Consider the following 27,233-nt stretch of genomic DNA (forward strand, 5'->3'; position numbering starts at 1 on the left):
CACAAAAATCCATGTTTCTCCTTCGTCTCATTGGGGGACACAGGTACTGTGGGACGTCCTAAAGCAGTCCCTGGGTGGGAAGTTGACTCACCGATCCAAGCTACATGCACCTCTTGTCTAAAGGTGCACCTCTTGTCTAAAGGTGCGCCACCACTGCTTGGAGAATCCTTCTACCAAGGCTCGCATCCGCCGAAGCCCGAGTATGGACATTGTAATGTTTAGTAAACGTGTGCAGGCTGGACCAGGTTGCTGCCTTGCAAACCTGTTCCGCCGAAGCCTGGTGTCGAAGCGCCCAAGAGGCGCCGACTGCCCGACTAGAGTGTGCTCTGGATCCCTGATTGAATCGGCGCGCCTCTGACGCGGTAGGACTCCTGAATAACCAAACGAATCCATCTGGCTATCGTCGATTTTGAGGCAGCGAGTCCCTTCCTGCAACCCTCAGGTAGCACGAACAGCGCGTCTGACTGACGAAAGGGTGCCGTCCACGACACGTACCTCCCGAGAGCTCTCACCAGGTCCAACATATGAAGAGCCTTTTCTACACGGTGCACCGGTGCTGGACAGAATGAGGGCAAGACAATATCCTCATTAATATGAAACGAGGAAACGACCTTTGGTAAAGGAGGAGCTGGTCTAAGAACCACCTTGTCTTTGTAAAAGGTCAGGAACGGGACTCGGCAAGATAATGCTGCCAGCTCTGAGACCCTCCTGATTGATGTTATGGCTACCAGAAACACCACCTTCCAGGAAAGGTATGACAAAGAGACATCCTGTAGCGGCTCAAATGGAGCTTCCTGCAGAACACTTAGGACCAGGTTAAGGTCCCAGGCGTCCAAAGGTGTCTTATAGGGAGGTACCAAGTGGGAAACCCCCTGGATGAAACCTTAACCTGCAAGTTGGTAGCAATCCTGCGCTGAAAAAGGACGGATAAAGCCGATATCTGTCTCCTGAGAGAACTGGGAGCCAAGCCTGAGTGTAAACCAGACTGGAGAAAAGCCAAGATATTAGGGATGGAGAATCTCAGTGGCGAACAACCGTTGCCCCGACACCATTCAAAGAAAACCTTCCAGGTGTGGTGGTAAACTCGTGCCGAGGTAGGCTTTTGGTCGCTAACCATCGTAGCAACCACCTTGCGCCCGAACCCTGCCTGCGTCAGAATCCAGGATTCAATGGCCAAGCCGTCAAACACATGGCCCCTGAGTTCGGGTGGCAGATCGGCCCTTGAGAAAGTAGATCTGGGCTCTCTGGCAGTCGACGAGCAGCTGCACTAGATCTTCGTTCCACGCCCGACGAGGCCAGTCTGGGGCCAGCAGAATCACTGGCACCCCTTCTGCCTTGATCTTCTTGATGACCCTCGGAAGTAGAGGCAGCGGGGGAAATAGGTATGGGAGGCGAAACTGATTCCATAGCAGAACCAGCGCATCCATGGCGATTGCCTGCGGGTCCCGGGACCGCGCGACGAACACTGACACCTTGGCGTTCACCCTGGACGCCATCAGATCCACATCCGGTGTTACCCACCATTGTCAAATCTCCTGAAAAACCTCTGGGTGTAGTCACCATTCCCTGGATGCAAGCCCCTGCCAGCTGAGGAGTCTGCCGCCCAGTTTTCTACTCCCAGAATGTGGACTGCAGATATCATCGAGCGGTTCCTCTCGGCCCAGCAAAGCACGTGCCCTACTTCGCGCATGGTTGCCCTGCTGCGGGTGCCCCCCTGGTGACTTATGTAAGCCACCGCCGTGGTGTTGTCCGACTGAATCCGGACGTGCTAGAAGGTGATGAAACCGTTGCAGAGTCAGCCGGATCGCCCGTATCTCCAACAAGTTGATCGGGAGGCGTGCCTCCTGCGGCTACCACCGTCCCTGGGTCGTGTGGTGGCGAAAAACCGCTCCCCAGCCGAGAAGGCTGGCGTCGGTTGTGACTACCAGCCACTGATCTGGGGGAAAGGGTTTCCTCTGAAGAAGGGAGGAACTGATTGTCCACCACTCTAGTGACTGTCTGACCTGAGAGGACAACCGGCACCGATGTTCGAGCGTGAATGGGTTCTTGTCCCAGGCTGACAAGAGGGAGTGCTGCAGGGGACGAAGATGAAACAGGGCGAACGGGATCGCTTCCATCGCTGCCACCATTTTCCCCAGAATCCTCATGCTGAAACGGATGGTGTGAGGGACTGGTTGGCGCAGTACTCGCACCCCCTGCCGGTAGGGCTAGGGCCTTGTCTCGAGGGAGACTTACCAACCCTCGGCAAGTGTCGAAGGTCATCCCTAAAAAGGAAATTCTCTGAGCTGGAACAAGGGATGACTTCTTTACATTGACCAACCACCCTAAGCGGGCAAGAGTATCTAGGGTAATGCTGACACTATCCTCGCATGCCTGCCTTGAAGGGGCCTTGACCAAGAGGTCGTCTAAGTAGGGGAATACGACTATGCCCCGGGAGTGCAGGATGGCCATGGGGACTGCCATGACCTTTATGAACACTCTGGGGGCAGTGGCTAGCCCGAAGGGCAACGCTGCAAACTGAAAATGCAGACCGTTGATGACGAAGCGTAGAAACCTTTAATGCGGAGGGAAAATGGGGATATGTAGATAGGCGTCCTGGATATCGATAGAGGCCAAGTACTCTCCCTTCCCCATTGCCGATATGACTGAACGGAGAGATTCCATCCGGAAATGTCTGATCCTGATAAATCTGTTCAGGAGCTTTAGATCCAAAACAGGCCTGACCGTCCCGTCCTTTTTGGGGACTGCAAACAGGTTGGAATAGAAGCCCTGCGTCTTCTCGTTTTCCGGTACTGGGATGATAACTCCGTTGTGGCTGAGCTAATCGATGGCTTCTAGTAGAGCCTTTGCCCGGGTATCCACTTTGGAAAGACGGGAAAGAAAAAAATCATCTTGGGGGGCACCTGACAAATTCTATCTTGTACCCTGTGGACACCAGCTCTCTCACCCATGTGTCGTGTGCAAAATTGAGCCAGGCGTGGTGAAACCGGAGTAGGCGGCCGCCTACCCTGCTGGTGCCGCCTGACAAATGCCCCGAGTCATTTGGCTGAAGATCTTTGGGACCTGGATCCTCTCGACCTGGCCTGGTTAGTACGCATCCTCCCCAATGGGTTGGCTCTATATGAGACCTGTCGGTCCCTATTGTGATTGAGACGCCCTGATGCGGCAGAATTAGCCGCTGTCGTCCACCCGGGGTTGCGAAAGGCCCGAAAACGTGCCTGAAACTGGTGACGAAACAGCGATTTGGCCTTTTGTTGAGGAAGAAAGCCGCTCTTGCCTCCTGTGGAGTCGGAGATGAGCTGATCTAACCTCTCTCCGAACAGGCGGCCACACTGGTATGGTAACGTTGTCAAGGACTTTTTTGAGGCTGAATCAGCCCGCCATGTCCTTAACCATAGCGCTCTCCTAATGGAGACTGCATTTGCTGCTGCAAGTGCCGTGCAGTTGGCCGCATCTAAAGATGCATTAATCAAGTAGTCCCCCACCATGGCTATCTGATTTGGGATTTCTGATACTTCCGCTGGTAGGTCTAGGTCCTGCAAGGCTCTATTCAAAGTTTCTGACCAAGAAATCATGGCCTTGGCCACCCATGTTGCTGCGAAAGAGGGAGAGAGCGCTGATCCTGATGCCTCAAACACTGAGTGTGCCAAGTTCTCGATGAGACGATCAGTGGGATCCTTAATAGAAGAACCACTAGGCACAGATAGTAGAGTTTTTGTAGCCAAGCACGACAACGGTGGATCCACCGTTGGGGATTCCGTCCACTTTTTACAGAGATCCGGGGGAAAAGGGTACTTCGCCTCGAGGTCCCTCTGACCCGAGAACTGCCTGTCCGGCCGTTCTCTGTGCCTTTGCACTATGTCCTCAAATTCAGGATGAGAGCAAAATACCCTATGGGGACGCTTGACACTCTTAAATGACACCTTATGGCCCGCAGCCAGAGTGGAATCATCCTCAATCCCCAGATTGGTTGACGGCTTCTATGAGACTGTCAACTGTTTCCTGACCACCTGGCGTATCTAGGTCAAGGGTTATATCCGAGTCGTAGTCCGAGCCTTGCTCGCTATCGAATGCTGGCGACGGGGAGCGAGAAGCAGAGCTCACGGATGCCGAGGCACCGGATGGACCTGGAGACGCCGTGAGTTCGTTTCCCATGCGCCTGCCTGGAGTGAGAGCGGCCCCTACAGGCCGGAGGCTCCTGTGAGGTAGAGGACCCCTCTAAGGCAGGAGAGCCACTGTCCCTGCCCCTATCTGGGGCCCGAAGGGACTCGATTGCTCTCGTAAGTGACGCCATAGATTGTGACAGTGATAACGCCCATTCCGGAGGACTTGGTACATTGAGCTAGGTCGCAGGGGAGGGATCCTGAGCGCGTTCGGACTCGCAGGCTTCGCATACCCGCTTGGTCTGCGCCCGTGGAAAAGCCGACTGACAGGAGATGCATGCAGCGTATAGGAAAATATGTGTCTTAGATTTTCCTGACATGTTGTACCTGTCAGGTCTCCGTGCTGACAAAAACCGCCGGGGGAGGGCACTCTTTGTTCTTGATAGCGTGGCCTCTCCGTGAGGCTGAGGGGCAGCACTTACCTCAGTCCTGTGTCATCAGCGTGCGAGGTGTCACTTTAATCTGCGCGCCAGTACTGCAGGCTGGCCCCCGGAAGAAAAAGAAGGATCCTGGGGGCGGTCTTCTCTTTGCGGCCTAGTTCGGGGCCTAAATTTCCTCCGGCGTCCGCCCTGGCCACGGGGGGCGGGGCCACCGTGACGCGATGCCGGGGACTGAAGCCGCGGCCTCGGTTTATTCCCCCATCCACCCTGGGGGGGGGGGCGGAACCGCCGGACCTCCAAAATCACGCCGCAACCGGATCCCCGGACGCTACAGGAGCCCTCCCTGGCCATCCACCTCCGTTCCTCAGGTAGAGGGGGGCCCTATTCGATAAGGACGGTGCAGGCACCCTAGCTCCATCTAACCCCTTGCAAGGGTGAGGAGTGGGACCGTTCACCACCTTGCCCCCCGCAGTCCTTAGCATTGGTGGGGCAGCGGGGGCCGCACGGACTACGCTTGTGCCTCTGTGCAGCCTAGGGCTTCAATACCAAAGGGTGGACAGGGCTAAGTCCGGCATCATGTCCCACGGTGCGGGAGAGGATACGTGGAGGGACACTCACACGTGCTCGCCCATTGTTGTTTTGGGGAGATCGGACCCCTTCCATAGGGTCCGTCGCCTGTATCTCACCTCCGTGGTCTAACAATATCCCACGTGGCGGGAGAGGATATGTGGAGGGACACTCGCACGTGCTTGCCCGTTGCTGGTTTGGGGAGATCGGACCCTTTCATAAGATCTGTCGCCCCTATCTCATCTTCATTGTGAAAAAATGGAACATCCGGAAAAAAATCCCCGTTGCGAGAGAGGATACGTGGAGGGACACTCACACGTGCTCGCCCGTTGTTGGTTTGGGGAGATCGGACCCTTTCAATAGGGTCCGTCGCCCCTGTCTTATCTTCATGGGGAAAAAAAAAAAAAAATCAGTCTTGAGACAGACGGACTTGTGCCTCCAACAGATACTAAGCAAAAAAACTGGTTTCCGCCCGCAATCGGGGCGAGGGTGTATACGGCGGAGGAGTTAACCTCTTTTTTTCCACTTAGTTTCAGCCTCCAGGCGGCAGTAGCATACACCCACAGTACCTGTGTCCCCCAATGAGACGAAGGAGAAAGAATCAATTTTGAGTAAGTGATATCCGGAATGTGTTGTAACTCCTGTGTCATAATGATCAAGTAACACTGATGGGCATGGAACTTTCATATTTCACATTTCTATTCACACCAATACAGTTCCTATTGGTTCATAGCCCAGAGGGAGCTTATCCTTTGTCTGTGGCACCTACACGTGCTAACAAGAAATCCTGGGTACACCATACAAGGCTAAACAAGAAATCCCGAGTACACCATACAAGGCTAAACAAGTACACGAAACAAGGCAAAACAAGAAATCCCGGGTACACCAAACAAGGCAAAACAAGAAATCCCGGGTACACCATACAAGGCTAAACAAGCAATCCCGGGTACACCATACAAGGCTAAACAAGCAATCCCGGGTACACCATACAAGGCTAAACAAGCAATCCCGGGTACACCATACAAGGCTAAACAAGCAATCCCGGGTACACCATACAAGGCTAAACAAGAAATCCCGGGTACACCATACAAGGCTAAGCAAGAAATCCCGGGTACACCATACAAGGCTAAACAAGAAATCCCGGGTACACCATACAAGGCTAAACAAGAAATCCCGGGTACACCATACAGGGCTTAACAAGAAATCCCGGGTACACCATACAAGGCTGTGCTGTAATGATTTTCTGAGCACTCATAGAACATATCTTATTTATTTGGAGTTGAAAGGCATAGAAGAAAGTGCATTTCACCCACAGTGAGGGAGACAATAGCATAATCTACCTGAAAATTCTCTGGGACATTGTCCTCTGGGCAGTCTTGGGTATGCAGAAGAGCTGCACATCTCTCTGGGGAATTTTTCCTCCTGGATCCATCTGTAGGAGACACACAGTGACTGATTACAGGACACCTGTATATCTACATACCAGACTCAGTGATAACATGACCCTTGTACATCTATATACCAGATGGTGACCGAGTACACGACGACCTTCGTACATCTATCCAAATAGGTGTCCGATTGTTGGATCAGGAGACACATGACCACTAATCACTGTCACCCCGTTCATCTTCAGAAATGTGATATATGTGTATCTTGTATCATTGTCATTTTGTAAAAGCAATGGTGGCATCTTCTCTCTCATTGTAGAGCAGCACGTCTTTGAATTCATGATCCCATCAATGACATGCAGCCCCACAAAGGACACGGCCACCACCAGGTCTCACTGTTCCATGCATTTTTCTTTGTATTCTTCACCTTAATAATGACAAACAATTTAGAAACCAGCAGATGCAATAACCTTTACCTTGGCCTCATCACTCCAGAGTACAGAGTTCCAGTAGTCTTCATACATTTCAGCACGGGCCCTGGCACATTTTAGGTGGATTTTTCGTGCATGGGATTTAGGAGCAGGTTCCTTCATGGACTTATAATCACCTGTCTGCTGGACACCAGGTTAACAAATAAAGGGAACTGAAGGTTTTATGAGAAATCTGCAGTGGGGTGGACTCATTTATCCTGAGCACTGTATGTAAAAAAGGCAATAGTCCTTACAACTGAGATGACATCATTACTTGGTACAAAAGTAATACAGTGTAACAAAACAGCTTGTACCTTTAAATAGCAATATAAAAAAAAAAAAAAACGTTCCTTCTCACCCCTAATGGGGTGGTTTTTATTGTCCTTTCTCATTCTTGGGTCCCCTACCAGAGACCTGCGAATTTGAAGGTTCTGCACATTGCGCTTTTCTGGACAGAGAGCTCAGATTTTGCTCCTGGGATCTGTTGTAGCCATTCTTCCAACTTAGGGGTCCCTGCTCCATGTGCTCCTATCACCACTGGAATCATAAAATCATGGAATGGTAAGAGTTGGAAGGGAGCTCCAGGGCCATCTGGTCCAATCCCCTGCTCAAAGCAGGATTCACTAAATCATCCCAGACAGATTTCTGTCCAGCCTCTGTTTGAAGACTTCTATTGAAGAAGAACTCACCACCTCTCGTGGCCGCCTGTTCCACTCATTGATCATCCTAACTGTTGAGAAGTGTTTTCGAATATCTAATCTGTGTCTCCTCTCATTCAGTTTCATCCCATTGCTTCTAGTCTTTCCTTGTGCAAATGAGAATAAAGATGATCCTTCTACAATGTGACAGCCCTTTAGATATTTGTAGACATTCCCAAATCCTGCAACCTTTCCTCATAAGACAGGGTTTGCAGACCGGTCACCATTCTGGTCACTCTTTTCTGAACTTGCTAGAGTTTGTTGATGTCTTTTTTAAAATGTGCCCAAAACTGGACACAGTATTCCAGATGAGGTCTGACCAAAGAGGAGTAGAGGGAAATAATGACTTCACGTGATCTAGACTGTATGCTTCTGTTAATACATCCTAGAATTGCATTTGCCTTTTTTGCTGCTGCATCACACTGTTGACTCATTCAGTCTGTGATCTATTAGTATACCCGTCTTTTTCACATGTGCTGTTGCTTAGCCCTATTCCTCCCATTCTGTATATGTTTTTTTTCATTTTTATTGCCCAGATGTAGCACTTTGCATTTGTCCCTGTTAAAAACCATTCTGTTAGTTGCTGCTCACTGCTCCAGTTTATTTAAATCTTTTTGAATCCTCTCTCTCTCTTCTCTAGTATTAGCTATCCCTCCTAGCTTTGTGTCATCAGCAAATTTAATCATTTTAACCTCAATTCCTTCATCTAAATCATTGATAAAGATGTTAAACAATACAGGGCCCAGGACAGAGCTCTGTGGTACCCCACTTGAGACATTCTTCCAACTGGATGTGCAGCCATTTACGACCACCATTTGGGTCCGATCACTAAGCCAGTTATGAATCCACCTAACAGTTGCCTTGTCCATTCCATACTTAGTCATTTTTTCAATGAGGATTGTGTGAGATACTTTGTCAAATGCTTTGCTGAAGTCAAGATATACTATATCTACAGCATTTCCCTGAGCCACCCAGTCAGTGATTCTGTCATAGAAGGAAATTAAGTTAGTCTCACATGACTTATCAGTTACAAACCCATGCTGACTCTGTTTAATCACTTCATTCTTATCCAAGTACTGACATACATGTTGTTTAATAATTTGTTCAAAGATCTTTCCTGGTATAGAAATCAGACTCACTGGCCTATAGTTCCGTGGGTCCATTTTCTTCCCCTCTTTGAAGATAGGAACATTTGCTCTGCTCCAGTCTTCTGGGACTTCTCCTGTTCTCCAAGAATTTTCAAAGATTATGGAGAGTGGTTCAAAAATTTCTTCTGCTATCTCCTTCAGTACTCTGGGGTGTAATTCATCTGCACCTGGAGACTTGAATTCAATTAGGTTAACTGTTTCCTCAATATCTTTCTGTTTATAGATATCCTGGAATCTTCTACTCCCTTAATTGAACAGTGACGATCAGTTGATGTTACATTTCCTTTCTGAGAGAGAACAGATGCAAAATAGGAAATTAAAATTTCAGCCTTGTCAACATCCTGTCTTACCATTTCATCATTTTCATCCTGTAAAAATCCTATAGCATCTTTGACTTTTGTTTTGACATATCCCCCAAATCCTTTTTTATTTTTTTTGACGTCTCTTGCAAGCGTTAATTCATTGTCAGCTTTAGATAATCTGATTTGTGCCCTGCAGGTTCTGCAGACAGCATTATATTCTTCTTTAGATATGCCTCCCTCTTTCCATTTTATAAACATTTCTTTCTTCCTTTTTAGCATGTGCTTAAGTTCTGTGTTCATCCATCCGGGTTTCCTTAAATGCTTCCTATTCTTCCTTCTTTTCGGAATTGTTATCGATTGTGCTTTGAGAATTATATTTTTCAAGATTTCCCATCCTTCCTGGACATTTTTGTCCTTAAGGATATCCAGCCATTGGATCCCTCCAATTCTTTTTCTGAGTCCCTTAAAATCTGCCTTTCTGAAATCTAACCTTGACGTCTGAGTCTTCACAGGTCTTCCTCCGCTAGTTACCCAAAATTCTAAAATAGCATGGTCGCTTCCTCCTAGGGTCCCAGTCACTTTTACTTCTTCAACCATTTCCTCCCTGTTTATGAGGATTAGATCCAAGGTAGCAGTTCCCCTTGTTTTCTCCCCTACCTTTTGGAAGATAAAGTTGTCAGCAAGAGAGGAATAAGAATTTCCTTGACCTGATAGTTTTGCCTGAGATTCCCAACAAATGTCAGGATAGTTGAAATATCCCATGACCATTATGTCATATTTTTGGAGAACTTGGCCATTTGATGCATAAAGAGTTCATCCATATCTTCAGCTTGCACAGGCGGTCTGTAGTAAATGCATACAATGGTGTTCTTTCCATTGTTCTATCCTTGTATTCTTACCCAAACAGTTTCCACAGAACTCCCAGTCTCTGAAGCTTGGATCTCTGTGCAGATATACGCATTTCTAACATAAAATGCGACACCTCCTCCTCGTTTATCAAGTCTGTTTCTTGCAAATAAGTTGTATCCTTCTAGCCTTGTATTCCAATCATGTGTATTGTCCCACCAAGTTTCAGTGATTCCAATGACATCATATTTATTTTCCTGTGTTAGATCCAGTTCTCCTTGTTTGTTGCCCATGCTTTGTGCATTAGTATAGAAACATTTTAGTTTGTGATTGGTTTCTCTTTCTCCAATATTTTTATTAGATTCTTTTGTCTTTGTTCTTCCTTTCCACTTCTAATAGCAAAGTTCTCAATAGCATTTGTCAGGTGTATGGCTTTTTCTGGTCTTTTGCTTCCCTTCCCACATTGTTCTAGTTTAAAGCTCTCCTGATGAGTGTAGCAAGGCGACTTCCAAATACAGGTTTTCCAGTCCTCGGAAGGTGCACCCTATCTCTAGCAAGTAGTCCATCGTATAGGTAATTCACTCCGTGATCCAGAAATCCAAATCCTTGCTGACAGCACCATCAACGTAGCCAGTTGTTCACTTGCAGAATCTTATTCCACCTCCTTGTTCCATGGCCATCCACTGGGAGGATGGAAGAGAAGACCACCTGCGCTCCCAGTTCTTTCACTTTCTTACCTAAGTTTTCAAACTCTCTGCAGATGGTTTCCAGCTCGTTTCTTGCGGTGTCATTTGTCCCCACATGTAGTAGCAGGAATGGGTAGTCATCTGTAGGTCTGAAGAGTCCTGATATCCTGTCAGACACATCTTTAATTTTTGCACCTGGAAGACAGCACATTTCTCGAGGTTATATCCGGCCTGCAGATAGCGGCCTCTGTTCCTCTCAACAGGGAATCCCCCATGACCACCACTCTGTTTCTTCTTCATAACATTTTTCTTTCTCCATCCAGGAGGACTCTGAAGGCGTACAAGGTTGGTGTTTGTGGGCAAAGTCTTAGCCTGATGTATTTCTTCATTGTTCTCCTGTGTAAGAGCCTGGTACTGGTTTCTGAGCAGTTTGGGCGCTGACTGCCTCCTGATCCTCCTGCTTCTCTGGGTCACATATCTCCATTCCTCTGTTTCTTCAGGTGCACTTCGAATTTCTTCTTCACATGTCGCTCGCATGTCGGTAAGGTTTAGGAGAAAGCATTAGAGGAGCTTTCTTAGTTTGTCTTCTTTATTCCCTTGTTCTTGCGGTTTTCTTTTCTCCTTTCTCGTAGCAATGTGCCGAAACCCTCGCTTGAGGTGTCAGTTCCGTCCTGAGGGCTTATTTCTCTTAAGACAGATCTTGATTTTTCATATGCTCTTTTATATGCACATTACCTGATATCGTCTTCATCCACTCATCTGTATACAAAGAAATTTATTCAGTCTCTCAGCTTCCGATTCAACCTATTTCTCCACCTCTCCTCGGCCCAAGTACTTACATGATGTCTGTGATCCCATGTATCTGAAATGCGTTCAATTTCCCCTGAAGTAGCAATGAACATTGAGAAACTACTTTACTCACTTTGCCTGATCATACTTCTCTTTAATCAGCGTTCTCTTCAGTCACAATCCACTTTTTCAATCTTCTTCAGTATTACAAATCGAAAATTGCAATAGATTTAATCTGTCAATAATATCAAGTCAAGGGGGGCGTGGCTATGTAGCAGCGAATGAGGACGTGTTTCTCGGGAGCTCCAGCCATCCTGTATACATCCGACCGGCAGACCCTTACCCGTGCAGCGTGTTTGCCTGTCCTCTGACCCCTCCGGACTTGGGGGCGCACCTGGACCCCCGCGGGAGAGCGGGGCTGGATTTTTGAGAGCCCGCGGCTGCAGAGGTCCGGGCGGCCGGCGGGGCCTGCACAGGGTGGCGGCCATATTGGAGGCGCGCGCTCAGCCCGTAAGAGACGCGGCGCCGGGCTCCCTCGCTGCAGCGCTGGAGGAGCAGCAGGACGGTGAGAGCACATTTTGACTGATTGAGGGGAGCAGGCGGTGTGCGCCCTGGAAGATTGGGCCCCGCGTTCCCCTCTGCCATATTGCCTGCCCTGCCAGCACCATCATTATAGGGACCTTGAACCCTTTTCTGGCTGTTGTCCCTGTGGGGTCCTGGGGGTCTCTCCCTGGGCTATAGTGGCCCTTGTCTGCCGCCTGGAGCTGGACACTGCCTTCCTGAGTGACGCTGCGGGTCTGTGCTGCTCCGGAGACCCTGCAGCCACCATTTCATCATTATACCCGTTTGTAGCCCTAACTCAGGGGGGCCTTGAGTGCACTGTTTCCACTGCCCGGCTGTGCCCTATTGTGCTAAAATGAGCCGCTCCAAGGGATCTGGAACAGCGGCCGAAAGGCTAAAGGAATATGCCAGATTAGACCATGCTGAGGGCTCAAGATCTAATAAAAATAATCCCTCACAAGCTCAGCGTAAGTGTCGCCCCTCTGAGGGTGGGAAGGAGAGTGAGCAGGAGGAATTAACCCTTTAGCAGGCGTCTGAACAACTCATGCAGGCCATCGCCCTAACCAGGACATCTCTGTGTGGGAAAATAGAGGATGTATACACCGAGGTGGGACGCCTCCGACAAGATATGCAAGCCATGAAGGGCCGCATTACAGAGGTAGAGACGCGGGTATCTCAGGAAGAGGACACCATCACACCCATGGAAGCTAAACTAACAAAAGTGGCGGGCTCCATGAACGCGTGGAGGCAGAAAGCTGATGACCTGGAAAATAGGATGCGTCGGAACAATATCCGAATTATCGGCCTGCCGGAGCGATCGGAGGGACAGCACCCGGAGCAATTCCTGGAAGAATGGCTTAAAACCACTTTGGGCGATGAGTTCTCCCCGATCTTTGCGGTGGAAAGGGGTCACAGAGTCCCTACTCGGCCTCTTCCTCCTGGAGCCCCACCTAGACCCTTTCTGGCGCGCCTCCTCAACTGCAGGGATAGAGACGTGGCTTTACGTCTGGCGCGGCAGAGGAGTCCTATCAAGTTTGACAATGCCACGATCTCGATTTTCCCAGATTTTTCAATGGAATTCCAGAAGCAGCGGGCACAGTTCACGGAGGTCAAAAGACATCTCCGGGAGAGAAATGTTGTGTACTCGATGATTTACCCGGCCCGGCTCCAGGTGGTCTACGGGGGTTCTACTTTGTTTTTTACGGATCCAGCGGAGGCGGCAGAGTGACTGCGATCCCATGGAGGGTCTGCTGGAAAAGAATCCTAACGCATCTATGCTAGTTGGTATTTTTCTATTAATCGGCGGATTGGAGCTTTCCTCGAAGACGTCCAGGTTATCAACAATACCAGACACTGGGCTCAGTGATGGTATCCCCTTGTTTGTTCTGTGATGGGAGTACAGAACTCTACTCCCATGTTGTTTGCTGTTTATTTACTTTGCTTTTTTCCGTAGTGGTTTTTGGTATTTTTTAGGTTATAATCGCAGTCGACACCAATTTCAGTCTCTAGGTGATGTCCTTAGATTTTGCCCGGGTAATACTATGCACCATGTCCAGTGGAGTAAAATATGGGGTCGGAGTTAATATGTATGACATGGAACGTGAGGGGAATAAACTCCTCGTAAAAAGATCAAGGTCTTCTCACAGTTCAGACAGTACCGTCCTCACATTGTGGCCTTGGTGGAGACGCACCTGACTAGGGATACGGCGCAGTGTGCAGAAGCCCTGGGTACAATGGTCTGCCCATACATTCTATACCAGCTAATCGAGAGGGGGTCTCGCTGTTGGTACATAAAGACGTCAGATGGGAAGCGAGAGTCGTTTTATTTTTGTCCATGCATTGATAAACACCAGGAAATATGTGGTCTTATGTATTTATAATCCTCCCCCGGCTCGTATATCCATTCTGCAGAAGGCAATAAGTTTTACCCTTAATTACCCAGACGCAGATGTTATTTGTATGGGAGACTTTAATAAGGTCATGAACAACCGCCTTGCAATTTGAGGTTGGATGATGAAGCGACTGGGGGGTCCTCTCCACCGACTACAACTCCGTTGTCATCATTTATAGGGGGTGGCGGGTGGTTGGATTTGTGGAGGGTGCGTCACCCTGAGTTAAGGGAATACACTTGCCACTCATCCACTAAACGCTCTCTATCACGCATAGACTATATATTTGGTTCTAGCGGTCTGGCAATGTGGGTTGCTGATATAGAGCATGGCAGTAGGGGGATCTCAGACCATAGTCCGGTCATTCTTAAACTCAAATATGGGCAAGTAAACAGTGGGATAGCTTGGAAGTTGAATCCTTTCTGGTTAAAACTGATAGGGTCTCCTGATAGAACGATTGATCAGTTGAATTGCTTCATTGCGTCCCACCCGGAACCTCAAGATATTAATTTATTTTGGGATGCCCTTAAGGCATACCTGAGGGGCTGTTTGTCCTCCACAATCTCTTATATTAAGCGGGTAACTGCAAGAAAGGATGACGAGGTGGAGCAACGACTGAAAGACGCAGAGGCAACATATGTATCTAACCAGACTAGCGGGAACAGGAGTGAGTGGCTGGCTGCCCAGAGGCTATATACTTAACATGTGGATACTAAGTCTAAGCGCAAATTATTCTTTACCTGACAATCCTATTTTGAATTGGGGAACCAGACGGGCAAATTCTTGGCCTATCTGGTGCGCCAACATAACACCTCTAATACAATATTACAGATTCGCAGGGTAGACGGCACACTGGTGTCTTCGACCGAGGAGATTCTTGGTTGGTTTCAGGACTACTACAGGTCACTACATGAATCTAAAAGTGACTGACACTTTGGGATGTGTAGACTATTTGTCAGATATATCATTCCCCACACTGGAGGAGCAACGGGCCCTTATGGACGCTGTGTTCACCGCAGAGGAGATAGATAATGCTCTAGCAGATAAGGCCTCTGGGAAGCCCCCTGGACCCGATGGGTTCCCTATTGAACTATATAGGAAGTATCGGGATATATTGACGCCACTTTTGGTGAAGGTATTTCGGGCAATATGGGAAGGGAATTCTATGCCTGAGTCCTTTTATGGGGCTAATATCAAAGTGCTTCGGAAGGAGGGGAAGGACCCTTTAGACTGTGGATCCTATCATCCCATTTCGTTAGTAAATGGGGACTATAAAATTTTCACCAAGATTACAGCTACCAGAGTGTATTCAATTATATTGAATCTCATACGTCCAGATCAAACGGGTTTTATGCCTGGTAAAAGCACTTCAATTAACATCAGAAGAGTCCAGTCAATAGTCCAATATAGCTCCCTGGTGCCAGATAATAAATGGGCATTGGCAACGTTAGATGCTGCCAAGACTTTTGACTCTCTTGAATGGCCTTTCCTCTCCGCATGTTTGCAGAGGTATGGTTTTGGCAGTAGATTTATAACATGGATCAAAATATTATATATGAAGCCTAAGGCCCGTATTATAATAAATAATTCTATATCTGAGTCTTTCACGTTGCATAGGGAAACCCGTCAGGGTTGCCCTCGTTCCCCGGCTCACTTCGCCCTTGCGAAAGAGGCACTAGCAATGCGTATAAGGTCCTTCCCTAATATCCCAGGTACAGATATAGCAGGTCGGTTAAATACCATAGGCCTACATGCCGATGACATGGTGATACTCTTGAATGATGTGGAGGAAACTTTGCCACAGGTGATATCCCTTATAGATAGATATAGTGAATATTCAGGTTTATACATAAATTGGGAAAAATCTGCCCTGTTACCCCTTTCCCATACCCCGATGCTCCAGCTGGATGCTCTCTCCTCGCTGCCTATTGTGTCTAGTTTTAAGTATTTGGGTGTCCACATCTCTAACAATAGTACGCTTGATCTACAACTTAATGTCCACCCGTTGTTAGAACTAGTTAAAGCTAAGTTTGCGTCTTGGAGTAGGATCCCATCATCTGTGGCTGGACGCATTAATCTGATTAAAATGATATTACTCCTTAAATTTAGCCATTCGCTCCAGCACAGTGCGGTAGCGGTGCCCAAGTCCTTTTTGTCAATCTTAATTCTTTGGTCACGTCCTTTATTTGGGGGAAAACTAGGCCCAAACTTAAATTGTTCACTTTACAAAGACCAAAGAGGGGAGGTCGGGCGGCGTTGCCAGATTTTTTCCTATACTACATAGCTGGGCAGGCTAAAGCTTTAAATAACTGGATGCCGGGTAACTGCCTCCCTAATTCTGAAAGCCACCTGCTTCACGCTGCACGAGCGGAGTGCCCATTAGGTTTCCTTGAGTTGGAAAAAACTAATGCTCCACGTCTGCTGCCCCTGCTCCGGCTGGCACGATTAATATGGAGACAAATCAAGAAGGTAATAGGGTTTAGGCTGTGTGCACACGTAGCGATTTTTAAGCGTTTTTGCCGCGATTTTCGACGCGAAAACGCTTAAAAATCGTGTACAGAACGCCCCCCATGCATTCCTATGGTATTCCGCACATGCTGTGCTAATGCTGCGCTTTTTTCCGCGGCGGAATCGCATCGCGGAAAAAATCGCAGCATGATCATTCTTTTGTGCGGAATCGCAAAGAATTGCCGCGATTCCGCACCCATAGGAATGCATGAGAATCGCTTACTTCCCGCATGTGGCTATGCCCACCATGCGGGAAGTTAACCGTCTCATGTGCGGTTGGTACCCACGGTGTGGAGGAGAGGAGACTGTCCTCCAGGCCCTGGGTACCATACCCCTGTAAAAAAAAGAATAAAAAATAAAAAAATCGGGGTATATTTACCTTCCGGCATCCCGCGCTGCATTCCCGGCCTAGCATTCCCAGTAATGCCTTGCGGCAAGGCCCTGTAATGACGTGGTCTCACGAGATCGCTATAGCAACGCGAGACTACGTCATCACAGGTCTCGCAAGGCATTACTGGGAACGCTGAGGCCCGGGAATGCAGCGCGGGACGCCGGAAGGTAAATATACCCCGATTTTTTTTTTTATTTTTTTATAATTTTTAACATTCTATCTTTTACTATTGATGCCGCATAGGCTGGAAAGAGGTGACTACACTACTGACGTCCCTGGTGCAGGCCCCTGTCCCTCTAGAGCCATTGGTCTGCTTGTTTGGGGTGTGGGAGGAGGAGATTTGGGATCGCCATGCTGGGGTCTTCTTGCGAGAGATGCTGTTTATGGCGCGGAAGGCGTTGGCACTGAGGTGGATGGGGAGCTTAGGTCCTTCCCTTAGATTTTGGATCAAGTTGGTGAATTCAATTGTCCCATATGAGCGCACGTTATACCAAAACAGGGGATGCCCGGGTAAATTTGAAAAGATCTGGGAGAGGTGGAATTCCTCTCACCTCACGTTGCAAGACTGAGACCTCACATGCGACATAATATGATAGAGGAAACCAGGCTGCGGAAATAGTGAGTATTAGTTGACGTAGTGGTAGTTGTAGTTTAGGAGTTTTAGTTCGTTCCTACTGTTGCATGATATGACAAGGTTTGTGAAATTGGATTGATATACATGTGGGGAAATACATAAGCAATTATCCTTTACATATGCTAGGAAGGAAATATACATGTTACCTTGTTTACCTATAAGAGTGTGCAACTTCTTTGTATTACATTTTACTATGGACGGAAACATGTGTGCCATGTATAATGCTTGTTATCAGAAGCCATTGTGTACGTTGTACATTCTTTGTACTCTGATGTTTAATAAAACAATTTAAAAACAAATATCAAGTCAAGACACCATTGCACATCAGACATCCAACTATATGTGCCCACTTGTGAGCCAACTCCCACCTAGTCTCGTGGCTGGTGGAGCAATTCCTGCTGGACCGCTTAATGAAGGCGTGCGCTCAGATTTACTGAATGATAAACAGCAGCCATTATTTCTCACAGAGAGGGGTGCCCACTCTACCAGCGAACACACGTGGAGCAGCGATTATGGACATGGATGTCACAGGTCATTAAGACTCACTAAGCTAATGTTTGGAGCAGCAGTGATGAACTAAAGACTAGGACATGTGGAGATGCCTCCACGGTTGGCATTAAGTCTGGTTCAAACACAAGGCAATGCTTACACACTTCCTCCGACATCACTCCTGCACACTCCTGATGGACAACTTCCCATCCCCAACAGGGCAGAAGACGGCTTCCACTCCAGGCCCTCAGACATGGAGTTCTTGTAAGCTCAAGCGCTCCCATGATACATTGCGGCTTTTGGGTGACAAGATCCATACAGTGAAGATGTTCTCTTCTGTGAAGCTGGATGGTCTAGCCCACATGGGCACGGTAGTGAGACTTGTCCACACATGATCCCGGCATGGGGCACACACTACACATGACCATACATCTAATCTACTGAGCACCATTGCTTCTTCACGGGCCATACTGTCTACGTGCAATGGGAAATACATTTTACAATTTCTACAACTAAAATGTTACTGGCGACAAAAAAAAAAAACCTTTCGACTTTGCGGTCATGAAATAAGCCAAGGCTTCTCCACTCATGTCACCCACCGAAAACGAACCTCAGGTAGTGAGGAGCCGGCCAGAATAAAATGTGCTATTTCTTATTTGTGGTCGTCACCGCCCCAAGATACTTCAAAGCTTTTCTCAAACAGCAACAAAAGCTTTTTACTGAGCGACTCTCCGTTAATTCTTCCATTCTGTCGTCGGAGGCCGATTATGAGCCATTGTTTCATCACATCATTTTTCTCATTAGTTTTGGTGTTTGGAAAGAAAAAAATAAATATTTTGTTACTCACCCCAAAAAATATATATTTCGGCGAAAAGCAATGGCTATAAAATGATACTGAGCCCCGGCTTCTTTATGGACCAGCTTCTCCACTATATAAACAAAAGTCAAACCACTTAGCGCCTCTCAAAGAGAACAACTAAGCGTTTACCATTCTTTATACATTATTTCACGGCAAACAGATCGGTGGAGGTTCAAGTCAGACAACAGACGGGAGAAAGATGGCAAGAAAACAACAAGGGCTTATCACAGTCACCAGAAAAATAGGGGTCCTAACACAAGTCACCATAACCCAGAGTCTCCTCTTACCTGATGACACAGGAGGCCGGCGCTCCGCCATCATTACCTCCTGGTAGAGATCCCCGTGTCCTTCCAAAGACTCTGACTCCTGCGCAAAGAAACAACCAATGACACCAGCACCACCAAGAATCCCCCAGGGTACACTGCATAACCTCCCAGAAATCTTCTCTCATCACCCAGAATCCCCCAGTGTACACTGTATAATCTCCCAGCAGTCTCCTCTCATCACCCAGAATCCCCCAGTGTATACTGTATAATCTCCCAGCAGTCTCCTCCCATCACCCAGAATCCTCCAGTGTACACTGTATAATCTCCCAGCAGTCTCCTCCCATCACCCAGAATCCTCCAGTGTATACTGTATAATCTCCCAGCAGTCTCCTCTCATCACCCAGAATCCTCCAGTGTACACTGTATAATCTCCCAGCAGTCTCCTCTCATCACCCAGAATCCTCCAGTGTATACTGTATAATCTCCCAGCAGTCTCCTCTCATCACCCAGAATCCCCCAGTGTATACTGTATAATCTCCCAACAGTCTCCTCTCCTCACCCAGAATCCCCCAGTGTATACTGCATAACCTCCCAGAAATCTTCTCTCATCACCCAGAATCCCCCAGTGTACACTGTATAATCTCCCAACAGTCTCCTCCCATCACCCAGAATCCCCCAGTGTACACTGTATAATCTCCCAACAGTCTCCTCCCATCACCCAGAATCCTCCAGTGTATACTGTATAATCTCCCAGCAGTCTCCTCTCATCACCCAGAATCCTCCAGTGTATACTGTATAATCTCCCAGCAGTCTCCTCCCATCACCCAGAATCCCCCAGTGTATACTGTATAATCTCCCAACAGTCTCCTCTCATCACCCAGAATCCTCCAGTGTATACTGTATAATCTCCCAGCAGTCTCCTCCCATCACCCAGAATCCCCCAGTGTATACTGTATAATCTCCCAACAGTCTCCTCTCATCACCCAGAATCCCCCAGTGTATACTGTATAATCTCCCAGCAGTCTCCTCTCATCACCCAGAATCCTCCAGTGTATACTGTATAATATCCCAGCAGTCTCCTCCCATCACCCAGAATCCTCCAGTGTACACTGTATAATCTCCCAGCAGTCTCCTCCCATCACCCAGAATCCTCCAGTGTATACTGTATAATCTCCCAGCAGTCTCCCCTCATCACCCAGAATCCTCCAGTGTATACTGTATAATCTCCCAGCAGTCTCCTCTCATCACCCAGAATCCTCCAGTGTATACTGTATAATCTCCCAGCAGTCTCCCCTCATCACCCAGAATCCTCCAGTGTATACTGTATAATCTCCCAGCAGTCTCCTCCCATCACCCAGAATCCCCCAGTGTATACTGTATAATCTCCCAACAGTCTCCTCCCATCACCCAGAATCCTCCAGTGTACACTGTATAATCTCCCAGCAGTCTCCTCCCATCACCCAGAATCCTCCAGTGTATACTGTATAATCTCCCAGCAGTCTCCCCTCATCACCCAGAATCCTCCAGTGTATACTGTATAATCTCCCAGCAGTCTCCTCTCATCACCCAGAATCCTCCAGTGTATACTGTATAATCTCCCAACAGTCTCCTCCCATCACCCAGAATCCTCCAGTGTACACTGTATAATCTCCCAGCAGTCTCCTCCCATCACCCAGAATCCTCCAGTGTATACTGTATAATCTCCCAGCAGTCTCCCCTCATCACCCAGAATCCTCCAGTGTATACTGTATAATCTCCCAGCAGTCTCCTCTCATCACCCAGAATCCTCCAGTGTATACTGTATAATCTCCCAGCAGTCTCCTCTCATCACCCAGAATCCTCCAGTGTATACTGTATAATCTCCCAGCAGTCTCCTCTCATCACCCAGAATCCTCCAGTGTATACTGTATAATCTCCCAGCAGTCTCCTCTCATCACCCAGAATCCTCCAGTGTATACTGTATAATCTCCCAGCAGTCTCCTCTCATCACCCAGAATCCTCCAGTATATACTGTATAATCTCCCAGCAGTCTCCTCTCATCACCCAGAATCCTCCAGTGTATACTGTATAATCTCCCAGCAGTCTCCTCTCATCACCCAGAATCCTCCAGTGTATACTGTATAATCTCCCAGCAGTCTCCTCTCATCACCCAGAATCCTCCAGTGTATACTGTATAATCTCCCAGCAGTCTCCTCTCATCACCCAGAATCCTCCAGTGTATACTGTATAATCTCCCAGCAGTCTCCTCTCATCACCCAGAATCCTCCAGTGTATACTGTATAATCTCCCAGCATTCTCCTCTCATCACCCAGAATCCTCCAGTATATACTGTATAATCTCCCAGCAGTCTCCTCTCATCACCCAGAATCCTCCAGTGTATACTGTATAATCTCCCAGCAGTCTCCTCTCATCACCCAGAATCCTCCAGTGTATAATGTATAATCTCCCAGCAGTCTCCTCTCATCACCCAGAATCCTCCAGTGTATACTGTATAATCTCCCAGCAGTCTCCTCCCATCATCCAGAATCCTCCAGTGTATACTGTATAATTTCCCAGCAGTCTCCTCTCATCACCCAGAATCCTCCAGCGTATACTGTATAATATCCCAGCAGTCTCCTCCCATCATCCAGAATCCCCCAGCGTATACTGTATAATCTCCCAGCAGTCTCCTCTCATCACCCAGAATCCTCCAGTGTATACTGTATAATATCCCAGCAGTCTCCTCTCATCACCCAGAATCCTCCAGTGTATACTGTATAATCTCCCAGCAGTCTCCTCCCATCATCCAGAATCCTCCAGTGTATACTGTATAATCTCCCAGCAGTCTCCTCTCATCACCCAGAATCCTCCAGTGTACACTGTATAATCTCCCAGCAGTCTCCTCTCATCACCCAGAATCCTCCAGTGTATACTGTATAATGTCCCAGCAGTCTCCTCTCATCACCCAGAATCCTCCAGTGTATACTGTATAATCTCCCAGCAGTCTCCTCTCATCACCCAGAATCCTCCAGTGTACACTGTATAATCTCCCAGCAGTCTCCTCTCATCACCCAGAATCCTCCAGTGTATACTGTATAATCTCCCAGCAGTCTCCTCTCATCACCCAGAATCCTCCAGTGTACACTGTATAATCTCCCAGCAGTCTCCTCTCATCACCCAGAATCCTCCAGTGTATACTGTATAATCTCCCAGCAGTCTCCTCTCATCACCCAGAATCCTCCAGTGTACACTGTATAATCTCCCAGCAGTCTCCGCTCATCACCCAGAATCCTCCAGTGTACACTGTATAATCTCCCAGCAGTCTCCGCTCATCACCCAGAATCCTCCAGTGTACACTGTATAATCTCCCAGCAGTCTCCTCTCATCACCCAGAATCCTCCAGTGTACACTGTATAATCTCCCAGCAGTCTCCTCTCATCACCCAGAATCCTCCAGTGTATACTGTATAATCTCCCAGCAGTCTCCTGTCATCACCCAGAATCCTCCAGTGTACAATGTATAATCTCCCAGCAGTCTCCTCCCATCATCCAGAATCCTCCAGTGTATACTGTATAATCTCCCAGCAGTCTCCTGTCATCACCCAGAATCCTCCAGTGTATACTGTATAATCTCCCAGCAGTCTCCTGTCATCACCCAGAATCCTCCAGTGTATACTGTATAATCTCCCAGCAGTCTCCTCTCATCACCCAGAATCCTCCAGTGTATACTGTATAATCTCCCAGCAGTCTCCTCCCATCATCCAGAATCCTCCCGTGTATACTGTATAATCTCCCAGCAGTCTCCTCTCATCACCCAGAATCCTCCAGTGTATACTGTATAATCTCCCAGCATTCTCCTCTCATCACCCAGAATCCTTCAGTGTACACTGTATAATCTCCCAGCAGTCTCCTCTCATCACCCAGAATCCTCCAGTGTATACTGTATAATCTCCCAGCATTCTCCTCTCATCACCCAGAATCCTTCAGTGTACACTGTATAATCTCCCAGCAGTCTCCGCTCATCACCCAGAATCCTTCAGTGTACACTGTATAATCTCTCAGCAGTCTCCTCTCATCACCCAGAATCCTCCAGTGTATACTGTATAATCTCCCAACAGTCTCCTCTCCTCACCCAGAATCCTCCAGTGTATACTGTATAATCTCCCAGCAGTCTCCTCTCATCACCCAGAATCCTCCAGTGTATACTGTATAATCTCCCAGCATTCTCCTCTCATCACCCAGAATCCTTCAGTGTACACTGTATAATCTCCCAGCAGTCTCCTCTCATCACCCAGAATCCTCCAGTGTATACTGTATAATATCCCAGCATTCTCCTCTCATCACCCAGAATCCTTCAGTGTACACTGTATAATCTCCCAGCAGTCTCCGCTCATCACCCAGAATCCTTCAGTGTACACTGTATAATCTCCCAGCAGTCTCCTCTCATCACCCAGAATCCTCCAGTGTATACTATATAATCTCCCAACAGTCTCCTCTCCTCACCCAGAATCCTCCAGTGTATACTGTATAATCTCCCAGCAGTCTCCTCTCCTCATCCAGAATCCTCCAGTGTACACTGTATAATCTCCCAGCAGTCTCCTCTCCTCACCCAGAATCCTCCAGTGTATACTGTATAATCTCCCAGCAGTCTCCTCTCCTCACCCAGAATCCTCCAGTGTACACTGTATAATCTCCCAGTAGTCTCCTCTCATCACCCAGAATCCTCCAGTGAATACTGTATAATCTCCCAGCAGTCTCCTCTCATCACCCAGAATCCTCCAGTGTATACTGTATAATCTCCCAGCAGTCTCCTCTCATCACCCAGAATCCTCCAGTGTACACTGTATAATCTCCCAGCAGTCTCCTCTCATCACCCAGAATCCTCCAGTGTACACTGTATAATCTCCCAGCAGTCTCCGCTCATCACCCAGAATCCTCCAGTGTACACTGTATAATCTCCCAGCAGTCTCCGCTCATCACCCAGAATCCTCCAGTGTACACTGTATAATCTCCCAGCAGTCTCCTCTCATCACCCAGAATCCTCCAGTGTACAATGTATAATCTCCCAGCAGTCTCCTCCCATTATCCAGAATCCTCCAGTGTATACTGTATAATCTACCGGCAGTCTCCTGTCATCACCCAGAATCCTCCAGTGTATACTGTATAATCTCCCAGCAGTCTCCTGTCATCACCCAGAATCCTCCAGTGTATACTGTATAATCTCCCAGCAGTCTCCTCCCATCATCCAGAATCCTCCAGTGTACAATGTATAATCTCCCAGCAGTCTCCTCCCATTATCCAGAATCCTCCAGTGTATACTGTATAATCTCCCAGCAGTCTCCTGTCATCACCCAGAATCCTCCAGTGTACAATGTATAATCTCCCAGCAGTCTCCTCCCATTATCCAGAATCCTCCAGTGTATACTGTATAATCTCCCAGCAGTCTCCTGTCATCACCCAGAATCCTCCAGTGTATACTGTATAATCTCCCAGCAGTCTCCTCTCATCACCCAGAATCCTCCAGTGTACAATGTATAATCTCCCAGCAGTCTCCTCCCATTATCCAGAATCCTCCAGTGTATACTGTATAATCTCCCAGCAGTCTCCTCTCATCACCCAGAATCCTCCAGTGTACACTGTATAATCTCCCAGCAGTCTCCTCCCATCACCCAGAATCCTCCAGTGTATACTGTATAATCTCCCAGCAGTCTCCTGTCATCACCCAGAATCCTCCAGTGTATACTGTATAATCTCCCAGCAGTCTCCTCTCATCACCCAGAATCCTCCAGTGTATACTGTATAATCTCCCAGCATTCTCCTCTCATCACCCAGAATCCTCCAGTATATACTGTATAATCTCCCAGCAGTCTCCTCTCATCACCCAGAATCCTCCAGTTTATAATGTATAATCTCCCAGCAGTCTCCTCTCATCACCCAGAATCCTCCAGTGTATACTGTATAATCTCCCAGCAGTCTCCTGTCATCACCCAGAATCCTCCAGTGTACACTGTATAATCTCCCAGCAGTCTCCTCCCATCACCCAGAATCCTCCAGTGTATACTGTATAATCTCCCAGCAGTCTCCTGTCATCACCCAGAATCCTCCAGTGTACACTGTATAATCTCCCAGCAGTCTCCTCCCATCACCCAGAATCCTCCAGTGTATACTGTATAATCTCCCAGCAGTCTCCTGTCATCACCCAGAATCCTCCAGTGTATACTGTATAATCTCCCAGCAGTCTCCTCTCATCACCCAGAATCCTCCAGTGTATACTGTATAATCTCCCAGCATTCTCCTCTCATCACCCAGAATCCTCCAGTATATACTGTATAATCTCCCAGCAGTCTCCTCTCATCACCCAGAATCCTCCAGTTTATAATGTATAATCTCCCAGCAGTCTCCTCTCATCACCCAGAATCCTCCAGTGTATACTGTATAATCTCCCAGCAGTCTCCTCTCATCACCCAGAATCCTCCAGTATATACTGTATAATCTCCCAGCAGTCTCCTCTCATCACCCAGAATCCTCCAGTGTACAATGTATAATCTCCCAGCAGTCTCCTCCCATTATCCAGAATCCTCCAGTGTATACTGTATAATCTCCCAGCAGTCTCCTCTCATCACCCAGAATCCTCCAGTGTACACTGTATAATCTCCCAGCAGTCTCCTCCCATCACCCAGAATCCTCCAGTGTATACTGTATAATCTCCCAGCAGTCTCCTGTCATCACCCAGAATCCTCCAGTGTATACTGTATAATCTCCCAGCAGTCTCCTCTCATCACCCAGAATCCTCCAGTGTATACTGTATAATCTCCCAGCATTCTCCTCTCATCACCCAGAATCCTCCAGTATATACTGTATAATCTCCCAGCAGTCTCCTCTCATCACCCAGAATCCTCCAGTTTATAATGTATAATCTCCCAGCAGTCTCCTCTCATCACCCAGAATCCTCCAGTGTATACTGTATAATCTCCCAGCAGTCTCCTCTCATCACCCAGAATCCTCCAGTATATACTGTATAATCTCCCAGCAGTCTCCTCTCATCACCCAGAATCCTCCAGTGTATAATGTATAATCTCCCAGCAGTCTCCTCTCATCACCCAGAATCCTCCAGTGTATACTGTATAATCTCCCAGCAGTCTCCTCTCATCACCCAGAATCCTCCAGTGTATACTGTATAATCTCCCAGCATTCTCCTCTCATCACCCAGAATCCTCCAGTGTATACTGTATAATCTCCCAGCAGTCTCCTCCCATCATCCAGAATCCTCCAGTGTATACTGTATAATCTCCCAGCAGTCTCCTCTCATCACCCAGAATCCTCCAGTGTATACTGTATAATATCCCAGCAGTCTCCTCCCATCATCCAGAATCCCCCAGTGTATACTGTATAATCTCCCAGCAGTCTCCTCTCATCACCCAGAATCCTCCAGTGTATACTGTATAATATCCCAGCAGTCTCCTCTCATCACCCAGAATCCTTCAGTGTATACTGTATAATCTCCCAGCAGTCTCCTCCCATCATCCAGAATCCTCCAGTGTATACTGTATAATCTCCCAGCAGTCTCCTCTCATCACCCAGAATCCTCCAGTGTACACTGTATAATCTCCCAGCAGTCTCCTCTCATCACCCAGAATCCTCCAGTGTATACTGTATAATGTCCCAGCAGTCTCCTCTCATCACCCAGAATCCTCCAGTGTATACTGTATAATCTCCCAGCAGTCTCCTCTCATCACCCAGAATCCTCCAGTGTACACTGTATAATCTCCCAGCAGTCTCCTCTCATCACCCAGAATCCTCCAGTGTATACTGTATAATCTCCCAGCAGTCTCCTCTCATCACCCAGAATCCTCCAGTGTACACTGTATAATCTCCCAGCAGTCTCCTCTCATCACCCAGAATCCTCCAGTGTATACTGTATAATCTCCCAGCAGTCTCCTCTCATCACCCAGAATCCTCCAGTGTACACTGTATAATCTCCCAGCAGTCTCCGCTCATCACCCAGAATCCTCCAGTGTACACTGTATAATCTCCCAGCAGTCTCCGCTCATCACCCAGAATCCTCCAGTGTACACTGTATAATCTCCCAGCAGTCTCCTCTCATCACCCAGAATCCTCCAGTGTACACTGTATAATCTCCCAGCAGTCTCCTCTCATCACCCAGAATCCTCCAGTGTATACTGTATAATCTCCCAGCAGTCTCCTGTCATCACCCAGAATC

At 47.9% G+C, this 27,233-nt stretch overlaps 1 protein-coding gene across 1 annotated transcript in view; it reads right to left on the reverse strand.

The window, feature by feature from the left end:
• Nucleotides 1-27,233, reverse strand: part of LOC141065429 (uncharacterized) — a 112,233-nt gene that overhangs the window by 25,847 nt on the left and 59,153 nt on the right. Inside the window, exons 4-5 of the mRNA XM_073557926.1 lie at nucleotides 19,056-19,134; nucleotides 6,451-6,542 (exon numbers count right to left, since the gene is read on the reverse strand). Of these exons, the coding sequence (XP_073414027.1) occupies nucleotides 6,451-6,542; nucleotides 19,056-19,134 (171 nt within the window). The remainder of the gene's footprint in view (nucleotides 1-6,450; nucleotides 6,543-19,055; nucleotides 19,135-27,233) is intronic.

This window comes from Dendrobates tinctorius, unplaced genomic scaffold (assembly GCF_039654945.1).
Source record: "Dendrobates tinctorius isolate UK_male_01 unplaced genomic scaffold, ASM3965494v1 ptg000251l, whole genome shotgun sequence".
Classification (NCBI taxonomy): domain Eukaryota; kingdom Metazoa; phylum Chordata; class Amphibia; order Anura; family Dendrobatidae; genus Dendrobates; species Dendrobates tinctorius.